General features: G+C 48.4%; 1 protein-coding gene across 3 annotated transcripts in view; it reads left to right on the top strand.

Moving 5' to 3' along the window:
- LOC138667087 (zinc finger protein OZF-like) overlaps positions 1-13,097 on the top strand; it is a 76,535-nt gene extending 63,438 nt beyond the window's left edge. For all 3 annotated transcript variants that reach the window (XM_069755379.1, XM_069755380.1, XM_069755381.1), the window contains exon 6: positions 6,468-13,097. In XM_069755379.1, the coding sequence (XP_069611480.1) occupies positions 6,468-7,480 (1,013 nt within the window). In that variant the 3' untranslated portion in view covers positions 7,481-13,097. The remainder of the gene's footprint in view (positions 1-6,467) is intronic.
- The last annotated feature ends 565 nt before the right edge of the window (positions 13,098-13,662 follow it).

Here is a 13,662-nt window from a genome sequence, read left to right as displayed (position 1 = left end):
TGCGTCATCGCGCCCCCTGACCTGAACAGTCAGTGCAAGAAGACGGGAAGACGGAGCAGCGCCCGGCGTGTGGAACGCGGACAGGTGAATATAAAATACTCACCTAGTCCCGGCGCTCCTGACGCTGCCCCTGCCTGTCACACTGTCTCCGGGTGCCGCAGCTCTTCCTGTCAGCGGTCACTGGCACCGCTCAGAGGAATGAATATATGGCTCCACCCCTATGGGAGTGGAGTCCATATTCATTTCTCTGAGCGGTCCCACGTGACCGCTGAACAGGGGAAGAGCTGCGGCACCCGGAGACAGTGTGACAGGCAGGGGCAGCGTCAGAAGCGCCGGGACTAGGTGAGTATACCTCAGCGCCCTCTCCCCCTCACCCGCCGCCCCTGCCGCCCACAGTGACTCGAGTATAAGCCGAGAGGGGCACTTTCAGCCCAAAAATTTGGGCTGAAAATCTCGGCTTATACTCGAGTACATACGGTATATAGTACTACATATATTCCCTCTCCCTCATCAAACTGTCCACTTAGGAAGCAACCCTGTTTGACAATCAATTTCACATGCTGTTGTGCAAATGGAATAGACAACAGATGGAAATTATTGGCAATTATCAAGATACACTCAATAAGGGAGTGGTTCTGCAGGTGGGGACCACAGACTACATCGCAGTACCAATGCTTTCTGGCTGATGTTTTGACCACTTTTGAATGTTGTTTGTGCTTTCACACTCATGGTAGCATGAGACGGACTTAACAACCCACACAAGTGGCTCAGGTACTGCAGCTCATCCAGGATGACACATCAATGCGAGCTGTGGCAAGAAGGTTGCTGTGTCTGTCAGCATAGTGTCCAGAGGCTGGAGGCGCTACCAGGAGACAGGCAAGTACACGAGAAGACGTGGAGGGGGCCGTAGGACGGCAACAACCCAGCAGCAGGACCGCTACCTCAGCCTTTGTGCAAGGAGGAACAGGAAAAGCACTGCCAGAACCCTGCAAAATGACCTCCAGCAGGTCACAAATGTGCATGTGTCTGCACAAACGGTTAGAAACCAACTCCATGAGGATGGTCTGAGTGCCCAACGTCCACAGATGGGGCTTGTATTCACAGCCCAACACAGTGCAGGACGCTTGACATTTGCCACAGAACACCAGGATGGGCAAATTCGACACTGGCGCCCTGTGGGCTTTAAACTTCTTGCACGGTAGACACAGGAACATTCAGGTCTTTGGAGATGGACTTATAGCCTTGAGATTGCTCATGCTTCCTCACAATTTGGTTTCTCAAGTCCTCAGACAGTTCTTTGGTCTTCTTTCTTTTCTCCATGCTCAATGTGGTACACACAAGGACACAGGACAGAGGTTGAGTCAACTTTAATCCATGTCAACTGGCTGCAAGTGTGATTTGGTTATTGCCAACACTTGTTAGGTGCCACAGGATAGTTACAAGTGCTGTTAATTACACAAATTAGAGAAGCATCACATGATTTTTCAAACAGTGCCAATACTTTTGTCCACCCCCTTTTTTATGTTTGGTGTGGAATTACCGTATATACTCGAGTATAAGCCGACCTGAGTATAAGCCGACCCCCCTACTTTTGCCACAAAAAACTGGGAAAACTTATTGACTCGAGTATAAGCCTAGGGTAGGAAATGCAGCAGCTACCGGTGAATTTTAAAAATAAAAATAGATGCTCCGTTCATTATACCGTTCATTATTGTCCCATAAGATGCTCCATATAAAGCTGTGCCACATATAATGCTGCATACCGTTCATTATTGCCCCATAGATGCTCTGTATAAAGCTGTGCCACATATAATGCCCCATATTGTTCATTATTGCCCCATAGAAGCTCCATATAAAGCTGTGCCACATATATTCTCTGCACCATTCATTATTGCCCCACAGATGTGCCATATAAAGCTGTGCCATATAGTGCTCTGCACCTTTCATTATTGCCCCACAGATGCTCCTTATAAAGCTCTGCCATATAGTGCTCTGCACCGTTCATTTGTGCCCCATAGATGCTCCTTATAAAGCTCTGCCATATAGTGCTCTGCACCGTTCATTTGTGCCCCATAGATGCTCCTTATAGAGTTGTGCTACCGGTATATATAATGCTGCAATAAAAAAAAAATGCCATACTCACCTCTCTTGCTTGCAGCTCCCGGCGTCTCGTCCCGACGTCTCTCCGCTCTCCGCTCTGATTGTTCAGGCAGAGTTCGCTGCGCACAGTATATGCGTCATCGCGCCCTCTGACCTGCACAGTCAGAGCGGAGAGACGCCGGGAAGACAGAGCGGCGCCCGGCGTGTGGAACGGGGATAGGTGAATATGCAATACTTACCTGCTCCCGGCGTCCCGCTCCTTCTCCCGGACAGCTGGTCTTCGGTGCCGCAGCCTCTTCCTCTATCAGCGGTCACCGTTACCGCTGATTAGAGAAATGAATATGCGGCTCCACCCCTATGGGAGTGGAGTCCATATTCATTTCTCTAATGAGCGGTCCCACGTGACCGCTGAACAAGGGAAGAGCTGTGGCACCCGGAGACCGTGGGACTGCAGGGACAGCACCAGGATCGCCGGGACTAGGTAAGTATGCCTCAGCGCCCTCTCCCCCTCACCCGCCGACCGTGACTCGAGTATAAGCCGAGAGGGGCACTTTCAGCCCAAAAATTTGGGCTGAAAATCTCGGCTTATACTCGAGTATATACGGTATATCCAATTTGGCTTTAGGACCATTCTTTTTGTGTTTTTTCATTTAAGACAAATTAAATGAAGATAATTACAAATAATTTGTGTTTGCAATCACTTTCAGGAAGAAACTGAGTATTATCTGACAGAATTGCAGGGGTGTCAATACTTTGGGCCACAACTGTAACACAGCCCACGCAGTATATAACACTGGCCACGTAGTATATAGCAGCCACGCAGTATATAACACAGTCCACGCAGTATATAACACTGCCCATGTAGTATATAGCAGCCACGTAGTATATAACAGCCCACGTAATGTATAGCACAGCCCACGTAGTATATAGCACAGCCCACGCAGTATATAGCACAGCCCACGCAGTATATAGCACAGCCCACGCAGTACATGGCACAGCCCACGCAGTACACGGCACAGCCCACGCAGTACACGGCACAGCCCACGCAGTACACAGCACAGCCCACGCAGTACACAGCACAGCCCACGCAGTATACAGCACAGCCCACGCAGTACACAGCACAGCCCACGCAGTATATAACACAGGCCGCGTAGTATATAACTGTGTGGGCACCATATCCCTGTTTAAAAAAATAATTAAAATAAAAATAGTTATATACTCACCCGGCGACGTCCAGCGAAGCTGTCCCGATGCGCGCGCTGCTGCCGCCAGCTTCTGTTCCTATCGATGCATTCAAAATTACCCAGATGACTTAGCGGTCTCGCGAGACCGCTAAGTCTTCTGGGTAATTTCGCAATGCATCGCTGGGAACGGAAGCTGGCGGCTGCCGTGCACATCGGCGGACGTCGGAAGGTGAGAATATCAGGTTTTTCGTTTTTTATTATTTTTAACATTAGATCTTTTTACTATTGATGCTGCGTAGGCAGCATCAATAGTAAAAAGTTGGTCACACAGGGTTAATAGCAGCGTTAACGGAGTGCGTTACCCTCGGCATAACGTGGTCCGTTAACGCTGCCATTAATCCTGTGTCAGCGCTGATTGGAGGGAAGTATGGAGCGGGCGCCGGGCACTGACTGGCCGGAAGTAGGGAGGGACTAATGCTCGGCCGGACTGTGCCCGTCGCTGATTGGTGGCGGCCGCGACCAATCAGCGATGTGGGATTTCCGTTACAGACCGATGGAAGTACCCTTTAGACAATTATATATATGGATACAGTATGCTTACCTTGTAATGTCTTTGCATCCTGTTCTGTCCAGATCCCAGAATTCCAAGCGGCGGAGGTTCACCGACCACCATATTGGGACACCCAAGTGATGGCTGCCTCAATATGGAAACTGCTGGCGGTACCACCAGCGGGATCAGCTGAATGATTCCCTGACCGCCGCCATCTTTGTACATGAGGAGCGCATGCGCAGTTTTAATGTGACCGCCGCTATCTGTCTGCACAAAGATGGCGGCGTTCTGATTTACTGCGCAGGCACAGTGAATCATTTGACTGATCCCGGCGGCAGATGCGCGACGTGTCTACAGGCAGAGGAAGCCGATCACATTAAAGGGGTTTTCCCACAAATGAAAGTTAATTTTACAAATTGTCTGTCTGACCGTGTACGGAGCATACCACATCTCCTGGGCAGGGGAAGAAGCAAAAGATAATACTGACATTACAGCAGGGGATCACAGAGGATTAATTTTTTCAGGTAAAATATTTACTGACTGTTTTTAACCCTCGTCCGGCTGACTAGGTACAATTGTAACTATTCCGTTTTAAAATTGCAATAACTTTTTTTCGAAAAGCCGTAGAGGGCTGAAATTTCATGACATCTCTGCAGTTTTGGTCCAGAATATATTGGCCAAATATCACAGTGGAGGTAAATATGAAGGTACAATTGTACCTCTGCAGCCTGTTAACGTTGTAAAATTATGCAGCCTGACGAAGGTTAAACAATAATTTACCTCACAAAATGTATTCACTGCGATCTCCTGCTGTAATGTCAGTATTGTCTCTTGCTTCCTCCCCTGCCCAGGAGCTGTGCTATGTTCTGTACACTGTCAGACACAGACAATTTTAAACTGAACTTTTGTTTGTGGGAAAACCCCTTTAAAAAGCAAATATCAACGCCAACATGGCTCCTCCTAAAAAGTACACCAATGACACAGGGGGAGGGGTGAGTGCACATAGGAAAAGGACTCGTAGAGGGGAGAAAGCTCAAACGAGAGAACACATGAGGGAAGAAGACAGCACAGTGGTGGAGAAAAAGAGAGCACACAAGGGGGAGAGCACATGGGGTACACAGGTCAAAGAAGAGATGACATGAGAGGAGAAGACAGATGGTGGGGGAGAGAGCGCACAGGGCTGAGAGAAACAGAGAACAGGGGGGAGACAGCTCAAACGGGACAGCACATGAGGGGAGAACACAGCACGTGAAGGAGAGAGACAGCAGACAAGGGGGATAGCACATGGGGTAGACAGGTCAAAGAAGAGAGCGCAGACGGGAGAAGTCCGCACACGGGGAAAGAGAGTGGATAGATGGGTGAGCACATGGGGAGAGATTCTCACAGCTGCAACGCCTGCCCCCATCGTGACGTTACCGCCCCATCGGGCCTCCATCTAGTTAATACATAAGATGCTATGATCTAAAGTAAATGTCCCACAGAGAGATATCATCACAATTTATGCTGGTAAACAGATGATCTGGTCTTAAATTGCAGCATGAAAAAATCTGTTGCCAAATCCGGGCTCTATAGTATGACAGGTGTTTATACCTAGCTACCCAGGTTCCAGAAAGCTACAGTGCATCCCCTTGACCCATTACTTGCCAAATTAGAAATTTTCATTTTAAGGATTTTTCAGTAAAGGGCGTCCCAATATTCAATTAAAAATGACAATGACATGATTTCCTATTTTGAAAGCATTCATTTTACAAACGCAACACAAAAAATTGGACCTAATTATAAAAATTATAAAATCTTAGTTGCTAGAAGCAAAAGATTAGGCGTCCCAAAAAAAGACATTGGTAGATAATGGGTTAACACGCGATGAACCCCAGCACCTTCCAGCATTATTCTTGTGTGTCTCGTTATACGGCTGCTCGTCTACACTTTACCGATTGGGGTTTCTTTATATCAACATAACTCTATTCATACATTGATTTGTTTCTATATTTCTTTTGTATTTTTCAGCCTATTCCCCTTTCAGTGTGCAATATCTGACACAGAACATACAGAAATTGTTATTTTACGCTTGCTCGGTGTTAGTCTTTTCTTGTATGGTTTGTAAGCATCCCTGCATTTTAAGTTGTTTTCATAATTTTTTTGTGTGTGTCAATAAAATGGAGTATATTACATTTTGCCATCTGGAGGATCTTTTTTTTATTTTTTTATTATTTTTCCTTCATAGGTTCTCCACATCAATATTGTGCCTGGAGAGGATCCCTGCTAATCACTTCTTACTTTACAGCAATTTGCTTGTTGGCTCACACAGCGTCATGCGTGTGACATGATGACATAGTGCCAGCTGGCTAATAAACAGAGGATGCCATTAGGTTAGAGGCTATTCGCAGGGCTCTCATCTAGTGGTCACAGAATACTGGCCTTGCTGCTGGTCTGGGGTCCTGCAAATCGTTTATAATAATTAGATGAAAATAAAAGTGTAACTACTCCAAAAAATTACCAAACTACCATAAGTGTATGATAAAGCCATTATTTAGTGTATTCTCTAACATTACTTTTAAAGACATCCAGTATTTTAGAAAGTACCTGGTTATGGTTGTATACATCTCATAGTTTTCATGTTTTGTTTCTCCTAGGAGAACACAATCAATGGACCCTCTCAGAAAGACATTTTAATTTATCTTCTGATGATGATTTGGAAGATAATGATGGTTCACAAGATTCTGCCGAAGACAATCCTGTTACAGAAACCCTTGATAATAGTAGAGAAAACTTACTAGATGACTCTATTATTGTCCACAGCAGACCTCACATAGATGGCCTATTTCCGTCTCTCCCTCAGAACACAAAGATGGCATCTCAGCAGAATCTCAGTGTAGCCGAGAAGCAGTTTCCATGTTACACATGTGGGAAAACCTTCGGCCAGAAAGCCACACTCCTCAGACACGAGAGAATCCACACAGGGGAAAAACCATTTCCATGTTACGACTGTGGAAAATGCTTTACACAAAAATCTGATTTAATTGTCCATCAGAGGATTCACACCAACGAGAAGCCATATGCCTGTCTGGAATGTGGTAAACGTTTTACCCAGAAATCCACATTAGTTGCTCATGAGAAATTTCACACCAGAGAAAAACCGTTTCCTTGCCCTGATTGTGGGAAATGCTTCACTCGGAAGTCTGATATGAGTAAACATCAGAGAATCCACACTGGAGAGAAACCTTTTACATGCTCTGACTGTGGAAAATGTTTTATACGGAAACCAGATCTGGTGAAGCATCAGAGAATACACACGGGCGAGAAGCCATTCATCTGCTCAGAGTGTGGCTCGTGTTTTACGCATAAACCAAACCTCGTCGCCCACCAGAGGATTCATAAGGGTGAAAAACCATTTTCATGTTCAGACTGTGGAAAATGCTTTACGCAGAAGGCCAGCCTTCTTGACCATCAGAGAATACACACAGGGGAGAAGCCATTCTCGTGTGCAGAGTGTGGGAAGAGTTTTACCCAGCGGTCCATCCTTTTTAAACATCTGACTATCCACACAGGTGAAAAACCATTCACATGTTGTTACTGTGGGAAATGCTTCAAGCTTAAGTCTGACATTGTGCGTCATCAGAAAATACACTCACAATTGCACCAATAAGAAACTTTATGGCCCCTTCTAGAAATTATACTGGAGAAGTCACTGTAACGGGGTCTACCAATCTGGGGTACCTCTTTCAGTACTACTCCGTGTTTCCGGAGGTCCACTCTGCTTTGGCTGGAGTTTGAATGAAGGACGCTGGCTGGAATTCCTTGGTTACATGGGCGCATATAAAAGATCACTGCTTCTCCATGTATTTCCAGTCTGACAACACTTTACTCACAGGACACAGAATATATAACACAGATACAGAGGGCAGGCCAATAGAAAAGCGTCAGGCCAGACATGCATTACAATAGCCGCAGGTGGCCAAAGCATGCCGATATTTACTGTGGGAATTACAAAGGTGGAGGGGGGCGGAGAAATGGGGAATATCGTGTCCCCTCTGCCCAGGGGCGCAGCCTGTGGGCTGATGCATTAGGGACATGCATCTCACATGGAACCTATTATACATACATATAACTGTACAACATATTCTGGGTGCTGAGTGGTTCCGTAACACGGCTCACCCTTTCAGTGACGCGATCTGCATACACAGTCTGATTCTTAACGGATTGGTTTGGGGATGACCAAAGTTTATGGGTTTGGTACAAGTCCCGTTTGTCGACTTAGTCCATCGGTGTTACCGTTTTGTTTGCCGGGTCTGTAGTGGATGGTGACGTGCAGAGGTTGTAGGGCTAAACTCCACTGCAGCAATCTGGCGTTGTCTCCGGAGACCCGATTAAGCCAGACTAGGGGATTATGGTCCGTTAGGAGGGAAAACTGTCGTCCATACAAATATGGTTGCAACTTTTTGAGTGCCCATACTACCGCCAGGCACTCCTCGATGGCCGCACAGCTTACTTCACGGGGCAGTAGTTTCCGACTCAGGTAAGCTACCGGGTATTCTTGGCCGTCCGGCCCGACTTGGCTCAGTACTGCCCCCAATCCAAACATAGAAGCGTCTGTGTGAACAAGGAAACGTTTAGTTGGATCGGGTGCGGCCAATACAGGGGTATTGGTGAGGGCGTCCTTTAGTTGGCGGAAGGCTTCCTCACACTCTGGGGTCCAGGTTACCTGGCGGGGTTGGTTCTTACGAGTCAGATCAGTGAGGGGCTTGGCTACGCTGCTGTAATTGGGAACAAATTTCCTGTAAAACCCCGCTGTCCCTAGAAACGCCATGACCTGGGTTTTAGAGCGTGGGCTATGGCCTCAATCTTGGCTGGTTCTGGTCGCTGTTTCCCACTTCCCACCCAATGCCCTAAATACTGAACCTCTGCTTTGCCCACGTGACACTTGTTTGGGTTCAGGGTGATTACGGCCTGGTGGATCCTGTCCAATACTGTCTCTAGGTGATTTAGATGCTCTTCCCATGTCGCACTGTAAATGGCGATGTCGTCAAGATAGGCACAAGCATAGTCTTGGAGACCATCCAGAAGCCGGTCAGCCAGCCTTTGGAAGGTCGCCGGGGCATTCTTGATCCCGAATGGCATAATTTGAAACTGGAATAAGCCGAACGGGGTGACAAATGCCGACTTGGGAATAGCGTCAGGACTAAGGGGCATCTGCCAGTAGCCTTTGCATAGATCGATGGTGGTCAAATACTTTGCCCCCGCCAGCCGGTCTAACAACTCATCCACAGGCGGCATGGGATATGCATCCGTCACTGTTTTCTCATTGAGCTTACGATAGTCTACACAAAACCGTGTAGTCCCATCCTTCTTGGGCAATAACCCTACGGGTGATGCCCAGGGACTATCTGACTCTTCAATTACCTCTAAACACAACATCTCTTGTCGCATCCCCTCTCGTACAGACTCGGGGACGTGGAAGGGGTTTTGTCGCAGGGGAGTCTGATCCTGGGTCTCAACCTTGTGTTGTGCCAGGTGAGTGTACCCTGGTCTCCCCGAAAACCTCCTCTGTCGCTGCCTCAACAACTCCTCCGCCTGCTGTCTGTCCCGGGGGCCTAGGTCTTCACCCAAGTGTACCTGGTCCCATGTTTAGACTGAGTCCTTTTCCCTAAGACATCCGGCAAGGGAAGTCCGACTAAATACTCTGCTTCAGGTGCACAGATGGCCACTACCTCTTCAGGGTGCTCCCGGTAGGGCTTCAGCATATTTACGTGGAACATGCGGATAACCCTGGGGTCGTCACAATCGGCGACATTATAGGTTGTGTCGGCTATTTTCCCCACTACCTGGTAGGGCCCCTGCCATGCAGTTCGGAACTTGTTCTGCTTAGTGGGCTCTAACACCAGGACCTTCTGTCCTATTTCCAAGGTGCACTCTCTGGCCCTCCGATCGTACCATACGCGCTGGCGCCGCTGGGTCGCCTGCATGTTCTCACGTACAGCCTGGGTTAGCTCCTGTTGGCGGTCCCGGAATTCCAGCACATATGGTACAATAGGTACCCATTCTATGAGGCCCTCCCCTTCCCAGTGTTCTAGCACTAAGTCTAGGGGTCCTCTTACCCGTCTCCCGTATACCAGCTCGAACGGGAAGAACCCCGTGGATTCTTGGGGCACCTCCCGATAGGCAAACAGGAGGTGTGGCAAGAATTTCTCCCAGTCCCTGTAGGTCCTGGTAAAAGTCCCAGTGAGCTGTTTTAATGTCCCGTTAAAGCGTTCACACAACCCATTGGTTTGCGGGTGGTACGGGGCGCTTCTAATGGACTTTACGCCGCACAGCTTCCACAGTTGGTTGGTCACCTCTGCTGTAAACTGGGTACCCTGGTCCGAGATAATCTCCCGGGGAAATCCAACCCGTGAGAAAACCTAGAGCAGGGCGGCCGACACCGTCTCTGCCAGTATGTTAGGTAACACAACCGCCTCTGGACACCGTGTGGCATAATCTACCACTGTCAATATATACCTTTTCCCTGACGGACTGGGTTTGGCTAACGGACCTATCAGATCGACTGCTACTCGGCTAAAAGGTTCCTCAATGGGGAGGCGGCGTAATTTGGCCTTGCATCGATTCCCCCCTCTTGCCAATGCGCTGGCAACTGTCACAGGTCTGACAGTACTGACGAACATCATAGGTTACCCCCGGCCAAAAGAAGTTTTGTGTCAGACGATGCCTGGTGCGACTGACGCCGAAGTGCCCGGCCAAGGGTATGTCATGTGAGATTCGCAGTAACTCCTGCCTATACTTGGGGACTACCAGCTGTCGTTTTATAGTGGGGCTCGTCCCTGTGTGGTGCTGCTCTGTGATCCGGTAGAGGAGTCCCTGCTTCCATACAAACTGTTCCACTTCCAGTACCCCTCTCCCCTCCTGTGCCTTCCCACGATATCCCTCCAATGAAGGATCCTCAAGTAACTCCCTCTTAAATTCATCTGGGGTGGGCCAAGAAATGTGTCTGGCTATGGGAATACGTGTAGGGCTGGGATGTCTTACCTGGGCCTCCTCTGCGTGTGATTCCGCCTCCGCAGCTCGAGCTTATCTCCGGGTGGTCACAGGATATGTCTCAGCCAGAGGGGCAACCAAGAATGCAGACAACATGGGCCCCAAGTCATTTTCCAGCAAGATGTCTGCAGGCAAATCCTCCATCAAGCCGACCTCTTGGTTAGTCGTAGCCCCCAATGCCGGGTCAGCTTCGCCTTGGTAGCAGTGTACAACAGCCCGGCTGAAGGTAGCTGTTCCCGCCTTTGGCCGCTGGGTATACTGAGTCCGGTTGGGACATTGTCTTTGCAGGTGGCCCAGCTGACTGCAGGTGTGGCATCGCGCCCCAGAGGGACTGTGGTAGGCCAGGTTTCTAGCTGGCCCCCCTACAATCTTCGGTGGTTTGGGGCCCTCCAGGTCCATGGGCAGGCCCCTAGTGACCATCTTTGATCCGGACAACTGCGGCCTCCTGGCATCTTGATGTTCATCGGCCAGACGAGCGGCTTCCTCAAGAGTCGTTGGCCGCCTGTCCCGAAGCCATTCCTGTGTATCGGGGGTTAGTCCATTAAAGAATCGTTCTAACAAGAAGAGCTGGAGGACGTCCTCCTTAGTGGTTGCTTGGCTCCCTTGTACCCATTGTAGCAGTGACCGCTGTAATTTACAGGCCCATTCAGCGTGGGTATCGGTTACGCATTTTATAAGTCCGCTGAACTTTTGGCGGTATCCCTCTGGTTTCAGCGCATACCGGGCCAAGATCACTTCTTTGATCCGATCATAGTCCATACATCAGATACCGTGCGATAGGCGTCCGTTGCCCGGCCTGTCAGCTTGCTGGCCAGAATCTGAACCCGTTCCTCTGGCTTCACTTGATGAAGGGCACACTGCCGATCAAAGTCCTGCAGAAAGCCATCAATGTCTTCCTCTGCCTCCCCCAACTGTCGGAAGGCATTATACTGGATATTTTTATGGCTTACTATTGAAGGTACCTGGTCGAGGGCCAGAGCTCCCCCTGCTCGCTGACTCTCCTCTCTCCGCTCTGCCATCTCCATCTTGGCTAGCTCTATCCTGGTCTGCTCGGCCATCTTTTCCTTCAGATCAGTACACACATCAGCCATCACCTCTCGTATGATCTCTACTGCAGGGTTTGGGCCATAGAACGCCAGTCTGTTCTTTACCTCCCTCTGGAATTCAGTCTCCTCCACGTTCACATTGAGGGGCGTTGCACTGTCGTGTTCCATGATGTCTGCTATCAAATCCGCTTTTGTTTTGTTGCCGGCGATCAACCCTCGGGCTTCCACCAGATCTTTTAACCCTGCTGTTCAAAAATGACCGACTTTGAACTTCAATATTCTTTAAAATATTCAAGATGCGGCTCTGAAACCCGTGGCCGACCGACCCATCCTCATTTAAGTCAATCAACCACAAGTTTCAGAACCGCATCTTGAACACCCCAAAAAATACCAAAGTTCAAAATAGGTCTCCCCAGACCGAACAGAACAGCAGGGTTAATGTAGTCCTCTTTAACTTCTGGTAGTTGTTTTCCATTCATTCCTTTCCTCGTGTAGAAGGGGTATCATATCCCGCTGTCTGCCACCAGTGTAACGGGGTCTACCAATCTGGGGTACCTCTTTCAGTACCACCCCGTGTTTCTGGAGGTCCACTCTGCTTTGGCTGACGTTTGAATGAAGGACGCTGGCTGGAATTCCTTGGTTACATGGGCGCATGTAAAAGATCACTGCTTCTCCACGTATTTCCAGTCTGACAACACTTTACTCACAGGACACAAAATATATAACACAGATACAGAGGGCAGGCCAATAGAAAAGCGGCAGGCCAGACATACATTACAATAGCCACAGGTGGCCGGAGCCGATATTTACTGTGGGAATTACTAAAGGGGGGGGGGGCGGCGGACAAAAGGGGAGTATCGTGTCCCCTCTGCCCAGGGGCGCAGCCTGTGGGCTGATGCATTAGGGACATGCATCTCACATGGAACCTATTATACATACATATAACCACAACATATTCTGGGTGCTGAGTGGTTCCGTAACACGTAACAGTCACAACCAAAAGACTCCAAACCTCTGATTGTTGCATGAGGTCTGATGGAATAATTTCAATTCCTCCAGCTGTTTTGTTTCACATTTATTGTAAGTAATCGTGTGGGACTTGTGAACGCTAACTTAAAATACTTGTATATTTTTTATTGCTTACCTTTTAGGTGTTAAATATTTAAATAAATAATACTGTGAAGGAAATTCTGTTCTTGGTTACATCAGTGAGGATAGAACCTAGGAAAGAGTTCTTTTGTGTGATACTTTGCTGCTGAGCAGATTTGTCTTAGTCCTGTTATCTGTGGCACTGACGGACACAGACCAAAAAAGACCGCTGTGCAAAAATAGTATATGGGCCCTTTATAGTCCAATAGCTTATCATAATGCACAATTCCACCTGTTTTGGAGGTGTAAGTGGGCCCCATTACCTCTTCTGCCTTTGTGTGGCTGCACCAATGATATGTTTACCCTGATCTGTGTCAGAAAGCCAAAGAGATTTACAGTCCCTATTTGGTATTGAGATGAGCCAGAAGACCGCAGCATCTGATTTCTCCTACTCCTGCACTGATTAGAAGCACTTCACCTTCTTATTAAATGGTGTAAATTTCTTTTAGCAGTGCAGGGGTTAATCTGTTCAGTTGAGTGTTCCTGGAGTGATTAGACTCTTAGCTGTGCTCTGTTAGCCACTCCTATCTCCTATATAATCTGGGTCCTGGCTAGCACTTGCTGTCAAAGCTAGCTTATGCTGCATGGCTGGAGGCTGTTGGTT

Source organism: Ranitomeya imitator, chromosome 2 (assembly GCF_032444005.1).
Source record: "Ranitomeya imitator isolate aRanImi1 chromosome 2, aRanImi1.pri, whole genome shotgun sequence".
Lineage (NCBI taxonomy): Eukaryota > Metazoa > Chordata > Amphibia > Anura > Dendrobatidae > Ranitomeya > Ranitomeya imitator.
This window is presented reverse-complemented; position numbering and strand designations above follow the sequence as displayed.